The sequence below is a fragment of the Centruroides vittatus genome, unplaced genomic scaffold (genome assembly GCF_030686945.1).
Source record: "Centruroides vittatus isolate TY-2023 unplaced genomic scaffold, ASM3068694v2 scaffold_861, whole genome shotgun sequence".
NCBI lineage: Eukaryota > Metazoa > Arthropoda > Arachnida > Scorpiones > Buthidae > Centruroides > Centruroides vittatus.
Genome location: NW_027122718.1, coordinates 2370263 through 2391081, shown reverse-complemented (window position 1 = coordinate 2391081; position 20819 = coordinate 2370263). Strand labels below are relative to the sequence as shown.

Below are 20819 nucleotides of genomic sequence, written 5' to 3'. Positions count from 1 at the left end.
GGAAAATTCAGCAAACAATGTTATATTTTAATAAATTAAAATTGAATATTAATCCGAAGAAATCGGCTATCATGGTGTTTAGAAATGGTTCTAAGCTTTCAAAGAGGAACATGTCATTTTATATTAATAAAGAGGAATTAAAAATAGTCAATGAAATAAAGTTTTTAGGGGTAATCTTAACCCCTATGTTGTCCTTTGAAAAACAAGTCAAAATGTCACTGGTCAAGGCAAATAAGTTAATAGGAAGTATAGGAATGTTATTTTCAAAAATTAAATTAAAAAACACCCAAACGCAATTTAAACTGTTTAATTCAATAATTGTAAATGCAACAAGCTATGCAGCCCCAATTTGGTGTTTGCCAAAATATCAGAAGTTAGAAGCGATTCAAAATAAGTTCATACGGAGAGTGTTTTTACTGGACTATAAAATCCCTGGAAGCATACTAAGATTAGAGTTGAATAGATTCAGAATGACGTCAATGTTGGTTAAGAGATGTGTAAAATTTTTAATGAAGGTGAGAGACAGTGGGCAGCTGTTGTTTAGTCTTTTGAACCAATTATATAGGAAATCATTACGAATCAGAATCGAGAAAGAACTGGGTAAGTCACCTGACTAGAGTAATTAATAATTTTGGATTTTCGATGGGCCCGTTTATACACCTTCCGGAGATTAGTGGAGATTTATGTAGACAGCTTACTAGAAATGTAATGGAGAATTCATTGATACTTGATGTGGAGGATATCCGGACACGAAAGATGCCGATTCCATATAATATAATACTGGACTACCCTAATATTAATAATTACATGTTGTTTAATCTCCCCTTTGGTGTTAAGAGGTTCTTCGTCCAGCTTCGCCTTAATAATGATGTAATAACGATTGAAAACAAGATTTATATTTATTCTAAAATTGAATGTCCGAGGTGTTTAAAAAACTTCTCTAAATTTCATCTGGTCTGTGGATGCGAAAAAGCAATAGTGCTAAGACAAAGTTTCGATTTAAATAATTTAAATGAGTGCTCCTCGGAAAAAGAAATGTATATGTTTTTTCATGTGGCTAAGTTAAAATCTATTTATAACTTGTATAATTTTGTTAAAAAATTTGTAACTATGTAACTGTTTATTTAATGAATGTTGATCATAACTCCCCTTGTAACAGGCCAAGGCCTATTACAAATAAAGATGAATTGAATTGAATTGAATTGAATAATGTAAATGTATATCATGAAATAATAATAATAATTACAATGATGATTTTTAGATATATTCTTGTATTTCTCAATTATTTGTTTTGTTTGTTAAATTATTAATAATACACATTAACAACATTTCTTATTGATACTTTAACTAAAAACTAGAATCTTTTAAATATCAACATACAATAATATATGATTATAAAACAGGTTCATACATTTTGTTTTGTAATTATATTTATCTAATTACATTAGAATATTGCTAAACCATCTATTATAATAAATTTCCATTTAATCTATCTTAATATTTTAATGCTTGAATAATTTCCAATTAGGATTCTTCAATATTACTCAAATATATACTGTTACAATTAATTAATTGATATACAGGCAGTCCTCTACTTATGAACATTCGACTTACGAACTTTCGAAGTTACGAACAAAGCCAACAGATGGCGGGTTAAAGTGCAGTTGGTTATTTTTTATGTATAGTCAAGTTTATTTTTGAAGTTTTACATTAAAACATTTACAGTACATACATATGTACATTTGTAGTTGTTTTAAATGAGTAATTTTAATAAATAATGTACTGTACATGTGATTGATTTGAATTTATACTTCCCTTTAACAATCTTAATTCAACATTATTCAAGTAGCCTAAACATTACATAATTGTAAAAACAACATTGTATTTGAGTTTTTGCGCCAAACATCATCTTTTCAAGTTATGAACTTTTCGACTTGCGAACGACCACTACGAATGGATTAAGTTCGTAAGTAGAGGATTTACTGTACTTTATTTTCATCATAATAGAAATATTATTGTTTAAAAACTGCAGTAAAACTTGATCAAAAGTTGATTTATAATATTATTTAACATACAGATCAATTATATAACCATGCAATAAAAAATTATAATTAAACTATTTTAATCAGTTAAGATTTATGTATATATGACTTACTCTTGTTGCTATTGGATAATTAGAAAAAACTTGTTTTTGAAAAGCATATAAGTCTTGTAAACGTTGCTCTTTATGTTGTTTTTCTAACAATTGCTTTTGCTTCTCTTCTTTTCTCTTCTTTTGTCGTTCTAATTTTTGCTTAGCTATGTAGCGGCGAATAGCATGTGGATCATAGTGACGAACTTTAGCTGTTGAAATATTCTTTTCTTCTTGAAATATAAAATAAATAAATTTTTAACAATATATATATTTCCAATTTTATTTATATATATAAACTCTATTATATTTATATAATAATGATAACTAACTAAACTCCTACTTGACTCAATGCTCTTGGCAAATAGTAGTTATGTAATGACTAGATGATGAGAAACTGATTGAACCAAACGTCATTTCCTTGTAAAAAGGACATAACATTTTCTAAAATAAATAGAAATTTCTCAAAAATGCAAGAATTTCTAATTTTTAGATTCAAAAGTTTTGAAGTTCACCAATTTTTTTGTTGTTTCACAAATTTGTTTTTCAACAGTTTTCTAATAAAGGGATTAGAATTATTTAAGTTTCTTTTAATATACATTAATAAGAGCCATATAAATATTTGTGTGATTACTACAAAATGCCATTACTTATAAAATTCTTTCTACTTAATTTTTAAATTTACATTTTATTTAATTTATGCATTTATTAATATTCCATGTAATTTTTTAAAGTAACTTTTCAAACAATTATTTAATTTCTACATACTAGAAAGTTATTTAATGAATAATTATATTCATCTGAATTTTTTTTGTATTTAATGATAAATAATTAATCAAAGTTGAAATAAATATGAATAATAATTGTCAGTGAATATTTATAAGCATGCAAATATAATTTTAAATTGTTTTCATTCATTAATAACAACATATTTGTAAAAGTTGATGAATGTACTATGTTATAATTAAAATAAAACTATTAAATTAATTTTAATTTATGTATTTAAAATTATTTAATCTTTTGCATCATTATTCCTTCTATTATTTATGCAATACAATATATTTACTTGAAATCTTTCTGACATATCAATTTTTATTTACATTTATACTACTTAAAACTCCACTTGTATAGTCACCTTAGTACAGCAGTTTTTGAACAGGATGTGCAGCACACTAAGGTGCCACAATGACACTTCAGGAGTGCCATATAATATAGCTCTGAGCAGTATCATAACACTTCTTTTGTATACAACTAAAAGTTTGTAAGACACAGTATCTCTACACTGATAAAGTAGGGGTATTGCAAGAAAAAAAATTACCAAGTTGGAATTCCAGTATTAGAAAAAGGGTGAAAAACTTTGCCTTAGTGTAAAGCTATATAAACTTGAGTAAAATTAAATGACTACTAGCTAAATTGACATCTGTAATTCATAAAACTAAAAAGCAATTTTTTCCCTAAAGAATAAAAAATGTTCATTTAAGATAGACAATAATGGAATTATTTGATTATTAAAATGTAAATTTAATTTGATTTACAATATTAATGAGATTACTTCAAAAGAAAATCTAATTTGTAATAAACAGTGAGAATTTTTTTTAGACCTAATGAATATCACAGATGAAAAGTGAACATTTTTATTTTTCTTGATTGACTTAAAGCTAATAGACATTAATATTATTTACATCAGATAATGGTGGATCAAATCCCAAAATAGCAATAACTGATAGAAGAAATTTAAACCAAAAAGTAAAATCAATTTTTTAATATAATTGTGCTGCTGTCAACAGCTGCACACCTTAGAGGTATGAAGGAGTACATGTCAGGAGTTGCAATTTAAGCACAGAGTATTTGGTGCCCAAATCCCTGCACACATAAAATAAACCAGACTTGTAGGTAGTCAAGGGACTGAGAACTGGGTCAAAAGAAAATACGAAATGCTGAGACTGTTTTTACAAACAGGTGCGAGTGCGAGATTTGTGCATGCGTTGCTCGCACTATCCAAGACGTAGTCTCATCCTAAAAATGGCTTCACCATTTTACTTGTTTTAATTATTTTCTTTAATTATTCTTTGTAAAAGTTTTCTCTCAAGATTATCTGGTGACTGGCTTAAATCTAATTTACAAATGCTGTTTTATTTTTTCTTGAGTGAAATTAAGCTTATCTTTTATTATGTTTAATTAATAAAAATATTGAAGTTTAATGAGCAATTATTTTATTGTGACATCATCATAATGCTGAGCAGCAATTTTTAATCATATTTTTTAATTTATTTAATTTAAAATATATGTTCTCCACCTTCAGATTAGCAGTGTCTTTCCCCTGTACATCATACTTTTCATTTAGCAGTCGAGTCATGCCAGTCATCTATCTAACTCCTTTCAGGGGAAATTTTCGAATTGAAATAACGTGACTTCTGGTTTTCATTGGAAGTTTGCATATAGTTAATTGGGGCCTCCTGCCCCTAAGGTTTCCTTATCTGGTCTCTGCTTTCATCTACCTAACTCTGTTCTTGAGATTAAGGAAAGATGGGTGGATAACAGTAGAAATTTATTTTTCAAATTGCAGCCCAATAAATCACTTAAAAGAAATTTTGAGCATGCTTGGAATATTTAACTTCTAATGTGATCAAAGTATATCTTAACTTTTTATAAAAATAGTCTACCTTTTTGCTTTGTTTTTCTTTTCCTTCTGGTTATCCGTTTTAATGAGAACTGTTTTTGTTCATTCATTTCGCCTTCTTTCCAATTAACATCTTCAGAAATAACTTTATCATCATCAAAATTGTCTGCAAAAAAGAATAAACAAATTATAATTCAACAATATCAAGTTTAAAAAATTTTCTTAGACAGCATATTTTAAACAAAGAAAAATTCACTAAATAGCAAATTTGCAAATAGTTATTTTCTGCTGTAAAAGACTATCACAATATCAAAATTTATTGTCACATACAACATGTGTATGGACTAAATTACATGTCATGTGCAAGAGTGTTTGCATGGGTGAGAAAATGCTATTCTAAACATGTTTTTGTGACTGATGTGCCCCATCCAGACAGGCCTCATAGCATCAATACCAATGACATTGTTATGCAAGTTGTTGCCATCAGTTGAGAGTACTGTTCAATAATAACTGCAGATGAAGTGGCAGACAATCTGGATATCAGCCATGAGTCTGCATATGCCATATTTTATGACAAATTTGGATACAGGAAGGTGTATTCTAAATGAATCCCCAAGATATTAACAGATGCCCAAAAACATTGTCAAATGGTTGAAAACATCTAACACATTACCATCAAGAAGGAGAGAACTTTTTGAATTGTAGCTGTTGCAGTTGATAAGACAATGTGCAGGCATTACCAGCAAGTGGTGAAGCAGCACTCAATCCCTAGCCACCATATAATCAGAAACCCAAATGTATTGCCAGTTCTAGTTTAAAGTATATGCTGATGTTCTTTGACTATCAAGGAGTTCTTCTGATACACTTTATGGAAATGAGATGACAGGGTGATGGCAGATGCTGTTCTGAGAGACTGAAGACAGATTTAAGACATGCCATAAAAAATAAGAGGGATACTTAGTCAAGGCATCATTTTGTTTCAGGACAATGCATACCATCATGTGGGTACTATAACAATGGATATAATGAAGAGAATGCAGTGGGAGGGTCTTCAGCATCTTTCATATGGTCCAGATTTGTCATCATGCAGCTTGTGTGTGTTTGGAAAAATAAAAACTACCTTGAAAAGTCAGGCATTCATGTCTAATAACGAGGTCAAGCAAGCTACTCATGGAGTCACAGGACTTCAACCAAGCCATAAAAAGTTTAATGAATCATTGGGATATGAGTTTAAATAATTCTGGAGATTATTTCAAAAAATTTTATGTTCAATAAACACATGTGTCTCATTTTTGACTGAACCAAGTAACTAATTGGAGAATATGATGGACGTACATCATTTTATAACTAGTGTTTAGAGATATGAATGTCCTAAATTTAATATAATATCTGTATAATGATATACTAATTTTTACTTGCAATACAATTATAAATTTGATAAAATGATAAATTTTTGACTCATTTGATGATCAGTTTACATCAACATTTCACTTAAACACCTTAACTTTTTCTGGGGTAGCGAAAAAAAACATTAAGTAATTAGGTGGAATTCGTCATGCAGCACATTTTTTGCATTTTTTGGATAATTTCTTAAATCGCTTCAAAATCGTGCTATATTCAATCTCATTTTTGTGTTTGATTAAAAATATATTACAGTTTACGATTGTTTAATTTTTAGTTTAATACAAATTTAAAATAATATTAAAATTTGAAGTTTATGAACAAAAGAAAAAGAAATTAATTTACCAAGATTCGCTGAACTTTGTACATCTGTTAGTTAGACACATTGGTCTTCTTTTAAACAAAACAAACTGCAGCTATCTATCTAGAGAGCTGCGGTTTGTTTTGTTTAAAAGAAGACAGATGTGTCTAACTAAATTTACACTACATCTCAAAATTACTTAGCCGGGAGAGGAGTTGATTGTTATCGTGAGGCAACACGTCAAAGTTTATCAACATATATTTCTGCTTCAAATAGTGAATATTTGACACTTTTTATACATTTTTTAATGCTTTATACAATAATACACTATAATAAGCAATTAGTTAATTTTTTCCTGCGATTATGCAACATCCGGAAGTAATGAGTTTCCCGGTAAATTTTTCATCTGGAAGCTTTTGATAAGAAATCTTCTTGTCAAAGTAGAGTCAAATAACACGAAAACTAGTAGAATTAATTCTAAAATAAAAAATATAGCTATTTTTTAATGTTTGTTTATGTTCTGACTCCAATCACATGGATTGGTTCTTTGTGGGAAAATCCAGCCCAGACAGTTCTGAAAAAACTCTCATTCATTGAACTTGATTGAGTCATAATATAAATTACCAATTAGAGCATAATAGGCATAGAAACAAATTTTAAAGCCAATTAACAGCAAGAAGATCTTCCATAGATTTACTATAGGGAGGTGGAGTTTCCCAGGATTATTTATTGCTAGATAGTTTTGAAAACATATTTACTTGCCTAAATATTGTCGAATTAGCTAATTTAATGTCTACGTACATTAAATTAGTTAATTAGAGCTAAAAAATGATTTAAAAAGTGAATTTATTGCAATTGTTTAAATTTTACTTTGAAGGTTGGAGGTGGGACTTTTTGCAGCAATTTTTTCCTTTCACAAGTCTGTGATTAGTTAAAGTAATGTCAACAAAGACAAAAGATACCCAATAAAACCTTAGGAGTTTCCCTTTGATTGTTTTCAGCCAACTGTGTAGTTAACTGCAAATATTTGCTGTAGAATGGTAGGGAGATGTATATACCAAAATATTTATGGCCCAGGGGTGGTAACAAAACACTTATTGGCTTAAACAAAGTCAATCAACCTACAGAAGAGCAAATCAAAACGAAGATCGCTGGAAAACTTGAATATAATGCAAATTAATCAAATTTTTTGATTAATTCTTTAATTAATTTATGACTAGGGGCGTTGTTGCATGACCAATTAACAAAGAAGTCACATGATATATACCTATCGACATCTAACCGCCTGGAAAAGGTTAACAAGATAAAATATTGACAAATCTGTAATAAAAGACAAGTTAGTCATACACAGTGAAAAACCTTGCAGAAAAATTCAAAACATTGCTGTCCAATTGGAAGTTAGTCCTGATAAATGCTGTTTTCCTAACTGGTAAAGTTTAAAACATGGCCAACATGTTCAAGCATGTCATATCAGTATGTAGTGGGTAATAGTGAAGATCCTTACTATCCGTCAACGATCTTTACGACTGTTCCGTCTCGAGTTGTTCTTTACGACTCGAGAATGTCCGTTAGATGGTTCGAGGAAAGCTACACCTCCACACTCAACAAGTAGTTATACACAGTTTATTTACACTACAAATATTTACAAGATGTACAAGGTTCAACAACATTACATACGCTAATGTAACAAAGCTGTGATATCGCACGTCAGCTTGTCTGTCCGGGAACTCAAGTCGCTTTTCTGGAGATGGCTCAACCGCGTGGCCGTCCGTCTCTACACTAACCTTTTTCCGGAGGACTTTCCAAGAGGAGAACGCTCTCTCTATACACCTCAAAGGCTTACCTAGTGTCAGAGATCACCACGTATCCGGTCTCTCGCCCTTTCTCTCCGTTTTTCTCGCCACCCTACCAATTTAAGTGATCCTGCTGCGACCACCTGCGACCAATCAGTTCCTTCCCTTTTTTAGAGCTTTCAAAGATGTCCGCCCTATTTCCCGCTGACGTAGCTTACATTTGCGTCCGTGCTTTATTTACATTTTTTTTTTCCCCAAGCCGGCCGGCACGTGGCCAACACATGACCCTTAAGCGGAGACGCTACTCCTTTGATCCTTCCGGCCGTTTATGGCCCCAGCTCCAGGTGGGACTAATTATCTCTGTCGTGCGGCTTTTCGACTCAGGACGCTAAAAGCGACCTTTACAGTAACCAAGAAAGCTTGTATTTCCCAAAAGAATGTTGCAGATCTATATGTGCCATCATCTCATCAGACATTACAAACATAGCATAAAGGCAAGCAATATCCTGGAAAAAATATACCAGCAGCTAGACTTGGCTGAACATACTCTAATTCAAGACAATCTCCATACATGGTTGAGCTCTTCATTGAGTATCTCTTACAGTCAATTGAACAAAGAATGGCTTTGATGGCAGCTGCTGCAGAAACACATCCTCCTAATGAGCTAACTGATTAATTTTGATGAAGCAACCAAACAGATCTCAAGCAGGTTCGTGTTTATCAGAGATTCTATTTCCACTCCAAGGCAGTGGCACCTACAGACTATAAAGAAGGGGGGCACAAGCTATAAAAAAGGGCATTGTACATATATTATGCAAGAAGATATCTGTATGTGTATATATATACCATATACACAGGTATCCCTTGATTTACGCAGTTAATTAATCTCTTGATGCTATTGCTTTTATCAAAATTGTGTTAATCAAATACAGTGGTACCTTGGTACTCAACCAAACAATCACAACCACTAACACAAATTTTTAGTTAATAACAAATATTTTAATTTTAATTTTGTGAATCAGTAAAAAAAAGATTTCTGTGATAAAAAAACTAATTTAAAAATAAAATGAAACCTTAGCACTCCCTTGAGGATTAAGAAAAGGGCAACCTGACAACAAAGGGGACATGTGCCCCAATGTATGGGTGCCCCTGCTCCAAGGCTCGAAGTGCTCCACAACACCCTCTGCACAAGATGAATACAGGAGTGCACTCTCTGAAAAGAGACTTGCTAGACAATTTAAATACCCATTTTCAGAATGCTGAAACTGATGACCTCTATTCTTCTAGATCTGAAGTTTAAGATGTCCATATTCAGCACTAACATTGCAACTGTAGCAACAAATCACTTCTCAGATACTTGCAACTAAAGCACTGACCACAATTTGCCTAATACTAGTGACGCACCTGAACTAGACCCTCGGAATGCTTTGGAAAGAAGACCATTACTTTCTGCGATAGAATAAAAAAGAAAGATAGCACTACTAGTCATATAACTGATTTCATTGTTGTTAATGAGATGGTAATGTCTGAGGAAACCTGCCTTACATTTACTGTTTCAGATGGGGAAATACTCCATTTGTGGAAGTCATGAAAAGATAACTGAATTAGAACACAGGCAAGAAAGTACATGTCTGCATACCATCCAATTTTCTATCAAAGCAGTTATTTAGTTTTGCAAGAAACATTTACAAAGACAAATACACTCACTTGGGTGGAGAAAACTAGAAATGCTTGTGCTTTTAAACCAGAACATGCAAATGATGTAATTGATGTAACTGTTTAATGGCTTAATTATATTTTTGTCGGAACGTAGTGACGACTAATACTTGACTTCGTGCATTCCTTGTCCGCAGAATAACTCTGAAATGAGTTGTCCGATCTTGATGAAATTTTCTACGACGACTCATCATCACTCAAGGATGAACTGATTAAAATTTCAACTTTCAAAAATGATCCGTTTTTGTAGAACTGGATATAGGTGTTTTTCTTCAGTATGGATCATTTTTGAGAGTTGAAATTTTAATCAGTTCATCCTTGAGTGATGATGAGACGTCGTGGAAAATTTCATCAAGATCGGACAACTCGTTCTAGAATTATTTTGTTGACAAGGAATGCATGAAGTCAAGTGTTAGTCGCTTCCTGCACGCACGTGTAGAAGCGCCATCTGTTGGTCAGAAAATATGACAAGCATTAAAACGGTAATTTTGAAAGGTAAATGTTGTCTCTAACTGGACACACAACAAATATAAAGAATCTTTATAGAATAATAAGTTTAAACAAGTCTTCTTTTTAAAACGTGGAGCAGCAGCGATCAATATTGATGGCTTTACGATCCATTCTCTCCTTCGTCTTCCTATTGTTAGTATGAAATTTCGATCTGTAAATGGAGAAGCTGCGTAGAGATTCCAAATTGAGATGAAGTCTCTCAAATTCATCATCATCGATGAAATGTCAATGATTGGTGCAAGAATGCTTTACATGATCGAGAGAAGATTGTAAGAGATAAACCCCGAGAAAGATGATCCTTTTGGTGGAATCTTTATCTATTTGTTTGGTGATTTTCGTCAGCTTCCTCCTGTTAAAGATACTCCTCTCTACTCGAGTGTTTTTTACGATGTAATGTCCCAACAATATAGATTCGCATTTGATTCTTTTGAGAAGTTCATTGAACTTAGTAATTCTCATAGACAAAATAGCGCAGATAGTTCCTTCACAGATGTCTTACAACATCTAGCTTCGGGTGATTTCTCTGATACAGATCTGAACATTTTGACGACAAGAAATCGAGCCTATTTATCCAGAGATGAACTTGATCAGTTCCAAACGGCAGTAGAGCTACATCCAACAAACGAGCAAGTTAAACAAAGCAATGAAGACTACTTGCAGTCAACTGGATGCCCTTTTGCTTATATAGCAGGGGTGGGCAAGCAAGAGTTCAGTGGGAGCCAAAATGTAGGTTTCGCAAAATGCATGGGAGCCGCAGTTCTGTACTATCGTGGTGGATAGTATGGTAAGGCCGGAAAGGATAGCACTTTCAGCAACAGCCGCGTGTAACTCAAAAAGAGCTGCACTTGCCCATGCCTGTTATATATCATCTGAAAACACTCCAGATATTGCCCTGCCTTCGTCCAAAGATGACTCAAGCTCTTGGTCTCTCGGTCCCTCCAAGTTTTTGAATCTCTCAGTTAATGCCAGAATCATTCTGAGAGTCAACTTATGGGTGCAAGGAGGTCTCGTCAATGGTTCACTAGGAACTATACACTACATTATATATGTTCCTAATGCTCGCCATCCAGCTCTTCCTCTGTTTATTTTAGTGGAATTCGATAGCTATCAGGGACCTTTCATCTATGATAATCTGTTTTCAATAATCCCCATAACACGCACTTCGAATGATGGCAGTATATTGCCATCTCGTAGACAGTTTCCCCTTACCTTAGTATACTCGATGACTATACATAAATCACAAGGATTAACTCTTCCAAAAATCAAAATAGATATAGGGAAAAAAGAAACAGCTATCGGTCTTATCTATGTTACATTGAGTACAGTGAAAAAATAACTGACATAGTATTTTTAAAGAGTTACAATAAAGATCGCAACGAGTCAATCTGTAAGTCCAAGGCCTATAGTGATAGACAGAATTTCATGAGACATTGGCATAGCAATTAATTAATGGCTTATTCTGACCTTATATTTGTACCTTTAAATGATCCAATAAAAATCATATATATTGTTGAGAACGAATGATTCTTTGTTTCTTTTTTTCTCATAATCTAGAAAATAAAGATGCGAGCAGCTTCGTTCCAACTACACGCTGATGTAGCATTACTTAACTAGTTAATAATCCAAAGTGAAATAAATAGAAATAGACTGCCCATGCCAATCTAAACCAATGAGTTTTCAGACTTTTATTTATTAACAAAGCCTGTAACATAAGGATAGAAGCAAGCATCAATCAGACTGAAATGGTTGGAAAATTACTGATATCAGATTGTATCAATAGAATTCAGTATTGTATCAATAAAAATGATACAGCTTAACAGGAACTCAAATTTGGTTTTCTTCATATATGTGTCATAGCTTAGCATACCTCAATTTAAGAAAAATTAAATATATATATTTTATCAAACAATCTGGAATTAAAAAAAATCATTTAATCCAAGCCTTTGTACATATGAAGAAATCTTCAAAATTTTTTGTACAAATGCCTATTATTTAGTAAAGTCTATATTAGTTTTGTTTTTTACTGGTTTATAAGTACTTGAAGTTCAAGTGTTCAAAATATTACAGTATTCATAATATTTTGACATAACAGAAAGCAACTATATGTAAATTTAATAACATCATTTTTGATGTAAAATGAATGACTTATCTTACTTTGTTCAATATTAGATTGTTTGTTAATATCTAGATTTTGTTCTTCCATTTTTTCATCTGTTTTTTCAATGATATCAAGTAAATCATCTGAATCTGTAAGATAAAAATGTGTTTAATTTTATTTTCAATCTTATATATCCAAATTACACTAGTTAATACTTAGGAATATCAATAAAGGTCAACAAGTGACTGTTGATTTTTCCTTACAAGTTGTGCACATTACATTCATACATACATACATACATTACATACATTATAATAGTGAAAACAAGAATGAGATTCACCATTCTAGCATAAACCTTTCTAGGTGCACTCAGAAGGGAGATTCCTATATGATTATCATAACTGACCTTATCTTTTTATATATATAGGATAATCAGTGCTTTCAGGGTAAACTCTTCTTTCTGATGATTATTTAACTAAATATTTAAAAATCTGACTATCTTAGAAATAGAATCATAGAATAATCTATAAAGTGTTTAATATTTTCTTACATTTTGAATTGTTTATCCTTTAAGAATATCCAATTTATATAATTTTAGTCAAACATTGCTACAGTTGTTAGTAGTAACATTTTATATTAACATAAACATAAAAATAAAATTTAAACAGAATCATCCATTAAAAGAATATAAAATCAAGTTTTTATCTTGTGACATATAGATGAAAATTTTTTTGAATACAATTAAGATCTGTATCTGAAGTTTATAGATATGGAAAAAGTATAAGATTCAGTATATACAGTTTCTGTCAGCTTTGTCATATGCACATACAGTACTGTATAATGTACAATCTTGTAACATACCTGCTTCTATAAAATAAAAGATAGAGATCTGAAGAGATCTGCCAACGGGGATGCATCCCAGGAAGACTATGGGAAGCTGGACCCTATTTAGGTGTTCCTAACATGAAAAAAACCAGGAAAAATGGGACCAGCCTGTTCATGCCCAAACCCATGACTGACCAAACCAGTGTTCAGTGGTTTTATGCACTTGGCTACTGGAGGGCACTTATTAGAATTAAGAAAGTACCATTCAGAAATGAAAAACCTGAGTCATTAGACGTGGAAAATTAAATACTTATAGACTTTCCACAGAATAACACTTTTGATTCCATGCAAGCAAGTGCTACGTGCCACTCGTCAAAGTAGTGAAATAACGTGTCTAATTCGCACTATATCATTGTAGCAGTAATTAAGTGAATATAATACATATTTTTAAAATTATATCCATTTTAAGAACTAGATTTAGTATATTATTTTCTTAAATTTTTTTCCAATAGATGGTGCTATGTGTAACTCAGCAAATCAAATTTAGACAGAAATTAATCAACATATAGAAATTCAATCAATATTTTGAAGTAACATTTATGACATTATTAGAAGCATGTTAACATAAATGCACAGTTTCATAGCAATTGGTCAAATGGCCTAGGTGTGCATAGCAAACAAACAAACATACATCTGAAAAAACAAACATCCTCATTTATATACATGGTACGATCCAAAAGTTCGGAGAATGCAGTAATCTACAACAACAAAAGCATGTATTTGAAGTTACAGCATATGAAATGGATTCTACCAAACCATTTCTACGTGTTTAGGTTAATTTCACCCATGTCACGTGATTAAACCGCGAGCGCTGCTGTTTTTTTCCGCAGATAGTTACCTTTGTCCTGTGACGCAATCAAAGTGGAGTTTCAAGAACAACCTCCAACATTAAATTTTGTCAGCGTTTAGGTAAAACACCTACAGAGACTTTAAAATTGCTAAGAAAGGTGTACGGTGATTCTACAGGTGAAAGGTCATGGTGAAGTCGAAATGTTGGAGGTTGTTCTTGAAACTCCACTTTGATTACGTCGCAGGACAAAGGTAACTATCTCCGGAAAAAAACAGCAGCACTCACGGTTTAATCACGTGACATGGGTGAAATTAACCTGAACACGTAGAAATGGTTTGGTAGAATCCATTTCATATGCTGTAACTTCAAATACATGCTTTTGTTGTCGTAGATTACTGCATTCCCCGAACTTTTGGATCATACCACGTATATAGATAGATGAGATAATGGTAGGAGATGATTTCCAATAAAGCTACAAGAAAACATAAAGAATGTTATTGAAAGAGCAAATGTTTGTTGTTTTGATACATACAGTAGAGCGTCGATAAGTGGAACGTCGGTAAGTGGAATGGCCGGAAAATGGAACGATTTTCAGTCGGACTGTGTCGTGCTGAATCGAATGTTTTTGATACCAAATTTACTTCTAAAGTATAATTTTCATGTTTTTATATTCTTCAATATATTTATTTTGTTTGTACAAAATGCAGAAATAATTTTTAACAATACGATAGCCTCGATGATTATTATAAAAATTTTCGTTAGGCTTAAAATCGACGAAAATTCAACACGAAGCGACACGCAACGGAGAAAAATTCAACAGGAAGCAATACGCAACGGAGAAAAATTTGAACATCGGACAGGTTAATGTATTTTTTCGTACAAAGTCGGAAACTGGAACAAATCATTAACTGGAAGGACCCCAGTCCCCAATTGGTTCCACTTATCGACGCTCTACTGTATTTAGAATGAATAATGAATGACCGACTGGCAAAACAGATCTTAAATACAAATGATATGACATAAAAGTAAATTACTATATATATAATTTTAATTACAAATAATTTGTATTTAACATAAAATCTAAAAAAAAAATTGGTCAAATGAATGAGCTTATTTATAACTCAAAATACTAAATACAAATCAAAATCTATGTGTGTTTGTAAACTCACCAGAAATAATACATTCCTGTTTACTACATGATTCTGTTTTATTACTGGATAGCTTTTTACTTTCTGAATCAGATATTTCAGTTGAGAATGGGCCTAATTTTTTTCTTATAAGTTCTTGTGCTTCTCTCCAGCAAGAAGGTGTAATAAACGCTGAAATAATGGAATTATTAAAATTTTTCTGCAATATACCTATTTTCTTGTACTGCTTAAAATAATAAAAAAAAAACATACTAAATATTGAAATCTAAATTATCAAAACAAATTTTATTATTTAAAAACAGATTTTGTATAAGAAAATAATTCAAAGAAACAAACAGATATAACAATTCAATAATTCACGATGAATCTATCTAATCAATATATTCAATACATGATTATGGTAAAAACAATTATCAATTCACTTAATATCAGATAAATGATAATTTTATACATTTATTTTCAAATCTGATCACAAACATTTTAAGAAAAACTTATTAAAATTTAATAATTGAATATAAATAGTCATATAATTTTATATTTAAAAGTTTATTTGCTCATTATAATTTTATACATTTTTTTAAAAAGGAATTAAACTAATGATAAATAAAATGTCAGATAAACACTTTTTAAATTTATCAGATAGGAATTTTTTAAATTCCTAAGTCCACTTTCATGATTTCTGCAATAAATACACCATCCTATATAGTTTTGGGGAGTCATTGTACTAACTTAATATTTTCTGGTTAATAAATCACTAAGTCCTACATTTAACACTTTCATGTTGATGATCATATATACAAGATACTTTTCATTTTTTTAAAAATCATCAACTCCATGAAATTAAGCCAGCTACAGATAAAAAAAAAAAGGTTCAAATTTATTACTCTTATTGACAATATATATGTAACTGAAAAATATCAGATATTTCTTACAGTATGTACCTGAATTTGAATTGTATAAAATATCTGATGAGAATACAGATACCTGTGTAATGAACACTGAGTAACAGAAGTACTTGTAATGATCAACAGCAATCACAAGCATCTGTATGTGTGAAAAAATATACATGTAACACATTTTCTTTGTTATTTTCATTTATTAAAACAATATAATGTAAACTTCAGTGCACTATCAAAGTAAAAATCCTTATGTCCATATTTTTTTGTATCCAAACAAATATATAAGATTAACTAATGTTCAAGTGCATAGAATACAGGACAAAGATATGTGCTGGAACTTTAATCTTTGCTGATTTAAAATCTACAATGGAATTATTTCAGGAGATATTTCAAATCTTTAACCTCAATTATCTTAATGACAAGAAAGTGATTTTTTTTAAATCAGGCCCTTCAATTATATTGTCAAATGGACCAATGAAACTATTTGTCATAAGCAGATTATCTAATATTTGTCTATATAATCTGTAAATTTGTAAACCAATAAAAATTATCATATATTTAAGAAGAATTAGAAATCAAGTAAAAAAAACTATTTGATTACATTTATTTCTTACCTCTTTTGTCTGAACTATTAACAATTCTTTTTATTCGTTTCATCTTTTGTTTTTGTGCAGATTTGATTGGTTTGGCATGGTGTATTTCATCTGAAAAGACAAAGACAGCTGACAAATAAAGCTTTACAATAAAATACAAATATTTTAAAATATAACAAAAGGAACAGTAAGATTTATTTTAATGTTTATATTATCTTATTATAATAAATAATAATAAATATTCTTTATTTAAAAATTTATATAAACATTCAAAAAATATTGATACACACTATATATACAGTATAAGTTTTTAAAACTAATATAAACTTTTACTACTATATTACTATTTTTTAATTACTTTTTTAACATGATATGAACACATTAACACAGATATCTGGAGAACTGCAAGATTTAAAATAAATGGTAAACAACAACATGCTGATTTCAAAATTGTTGATTAGCTTTGTCAGCAACAAATTTTGTTGCTCAGTAAGTATAGAACTTAACTCATGAAGAACTCATTAAACTTTTTATACTAGTAGTAGTAAAGTTCACAAGGGTTGTTGGTTCAATCTGTTCCAATCGAATGATCTGTCCTTCCTACCTTTTAGGTAGAACATGTCCATGCTTCTTTTGGAAATCAACTTATGACCTTTATTTGGCCCAGTTTCCTTAGCTTGGAGGTGAACCAGTCCAGCGGGAGAAGCTGTAGAGTCCGCCAACTCCGATGCTGGTCCCAATGATAAGATGGTTGTTGTGCATAAGATTATGTCAAGGTTCAGACAACACTTCCAGATGAGCTGTTGTGGCCTTCAAATGTGGTCCAGAGACTCCAAAAATTAAAAATCATCCTCAAAGGTCCTTGTCCCTTCTTTTAAGGGGATCATCCGGCCCAACGATGGTCCAATCCTAAGCATGGTTGGTAGCCCGCATCCAGATTTGCCTTCAGACAAGATACCACTGCAATGCATCCAACTACGCCGACCCCCTCCAGAAAACCCAAACCACCCAGGTGAAAAAAAAATCTCTTTGTCTCCACCAACTGTTAGGCCTAAATGACAGTAGTCATCATAAACTACAGTTATCATTGATGACTTTCTGTATATCATGACATTTTGGTGATTTCTGAAATGTATTGCATTCATGAAGCCATTCAAAAAAATGTTGAAAACTCTACTCAAGGAGTGAAATAAGCTAATTTCAAGTTCTTCATACAATTTCAATCATATAAAATTATATATTTATATGAAATTTATTAATAACTCATTGACAAAAAATATTTATTTACATAGTTTCAACAAGAAACAAGTCTATTCTCTGTACTTTTAAGCATATTAATTTTCATACTAATTTAATACATTAATTTTAATGTAAGAAAAGATTAAATTGTTAATAAATCAATTTTTTTTTTATAATTAAAATATTTTAGCATATAACAAAGTAATACAATTCACAGAGATCAATCTAATAGCAATTTAGATATTTTCACATGAAACATTATTGATGTTATACTGTTATTCACAAATAAAATTACAATAGTTTTGAATTATCTAATCAATTAATTAATGTAAGTTAATAAGATGTTAATCTCATGCAAAATTAATTTCAAAAAAAATTATTATTAATTAAAATGAATTTACACACTATTAGTACTATTACAAGACAAAAATTATTTGATAAATACCTTTCACTTTATTAATTTTATCTCCAAAATGAGCAAAGCCTTTGTATGATAAAGGTAAAGATGCAGTAACTGTTTTTCTATTTGGAGACTTTTCTGGATCAACAGTTGTGCTTAGAATTTTATCACATGATATATGAATAGCATTTTTGCTTTTATCTTCCTTTTCTTTTGATACTGTATCTAATGGCTGTTTAATATTTTCATTAGACTTTATCCTAGTTTCCATTTGAAATGATTTTATTTGTAACTGTTGTTTTTGTTTTTCTACTACTTCTCTAATTTTTTGCAAACCTGTTCATTTATTAGAAAAAAAAAACTTTACACCCAAGAAAATATTACTGCTTTAAATTTAAAGCAATATTCTAAGACTAAAAATAAATAAGGACTGTAAACATTGGTAAAATATAATACATAAATTCCAAAAGTATTTATCATACCTTGCTGTGATGGAACTTTTGAAGTAGATTTTATCCATTCTGGATGTTTTTTATTTAATGTATCAGCTTTAGAAACTGGCAATGTTATATGATCATTAATGTAACGTATTTTTGTGTCTAAAACAGAAGCATCAATTTCTGTATTCTCATAATTGCTTTTATTTATAGAAAAAGGTAACATTTCAACCGGTTGCTTTTTAAATTCTGGAACAATTCTTGTTTTGTTTTCATGAAATCTGGCTAAATTTTCCCAAGAATGCAGTGGACCTAAAAATTATAAATTCTCTAAATACCACAGATAATAATATGACTACATATACATTACATTTACAAAATACATCTATCATTTATCACTTTTCTAAAAAATATTATGTAATACTGGAGAACAATATTTAATACAGCCACTAAAACAAATCAAATGCATAATAAAATAGGAATTTTTCTTTGTAAAGGATAAGATACTTTCCATAATATCAACAAGATCTGGTCAAACTTAACTATAGGCAGAGAGTACATAATATCACAGAAAAACAAAAATTAAAATTTACATTATTTTTCAGGGTTTAAAACTGATTATAATTGAAAAATTATATCAGATATATTGGAGTGAATCAAAAGTAACAATTTTAAAATAATAATAATCTAACAGTTTTGCAATAGATAAAAACAAAACAAAAATAATTATAGTAGATAATAGAGGTGGGTAGTTCCGGTTAAAACCATTCCAAAAGAACTATTCCAGCCTTGAAACTATGAGGAACAGTCCTACACAGTGTCAAGATGGTTCCAGTCAGAGCTACTAACACATTTTTCATTCTATACTTTTATGAATATGGTTTTCCATGGAATGGTGAATTCTTTATCTGGATTTGAACTTGAAGTAATGAAAATGTTCAATGGGTTTTTAAAAATAATCAAATTAGTTTAGAGTATTTTAAATTTACATAAATGTTTTAAAAATTTATATTTTTATTAGAGTTCATAATTATTTGTTTTATTAATAACCAGCAGATATGTCCGGCATTGCCCGTCCAAACAGTAAAAGGCTAAATGTTAAAATGAAAACCATATTACAAATTTGGGTATTTTAGCTTACAATTGTTGTTATCATAAAGTGTCAAGGAGATGAAATCAGGTGAAGAGTGGGGTGTCTGGATTTCATGAAAGTCTATATTTTCCTCAGAATCACAGAGAATAAGTATGAAAAATTTGGTGCAGATTGGACAAAGGGTTTAGGAATTAATAAGGGGGATGAAATCAGAGAAGGGGTAAGGAGTCCAGGTTTCATGATATTCTATATTTTCCTCAGATTCCAAATTAAACAAGAATAATTTGGAAAATTTCAATCAAAAAACAAAAAATAGGGTAAGAAACATTTTATATACTACCTAAAACATGATGAACCATCTAGTCCAACAGAGTAAGCAATTCCGACGTTATGTAAAATTGGAGCGTTCTGAGGAACCGTCTAGCCTAACTGTCCCAAGAAACAGCCCAACTTAGCAGTTCCAACAGAACTGTGTAGCTTAATAGTTTTGACAGAACTGTCTACCCTTATTATTCTGATGTCTATTCCAACTGTTCCATCAAAGCAGTTCCCATACTCAGATCAGGTCCAACAGTTCCAGTTGCGAAACTGGATTTCCCACCTCTAGTCGATAACACTTGACTCTCAAAAACTTACACAATGTAATAATAGGAGAAACATATATTTAATTGGGAAATAGCTAACATGTTTATTCCTACCAGATCACTGAAGGTAAGCAGTTTGATGTCCAGCTAGTATGCCAGTTGGAGACAACATAAAATTGCC

The 20819-nt window shown here is 30.8% G+C and overlaps 1 protein-coding gene across 1 annotated transcript in view; it reads right to left on the bottom strand.

Moving 5' to 3' along the window:
* The window catches only part of LOC136990200 (centrosome-associated protein 350-like), a 75290-nt gene that overhangs the window by 43016 nt on the left and 11455 nt on the right, over nt 1-20819 (bottom strand). The window contains exons 6-12 of the mRNA XM_067288569.1: nt 19007-19273; nt 18570-18860; nt 16907-16996; nt 15415-15564; nt 12627-12719; nt 4795-4917; nt 2156-2364 (exon numbers count right to left, since the gene is read on the bottom strand). Coding sequence (XP_067144670.1) covers nt 2156-2364; nt 4795-4917; nt 12627-12719; nt 15415-15564; nt 16907-16996; nt 18570-18860; nt 19007-19273 — 1223 coding nt within the window. The remainder of the gene's footprint in view (nt 1-2155; nt 2365-4794; nt 4918-12626; nt 12720-15414; nt 15565-16906; nt 16997-18569; nt 18861-19006; nt 19274-20819) is intronic.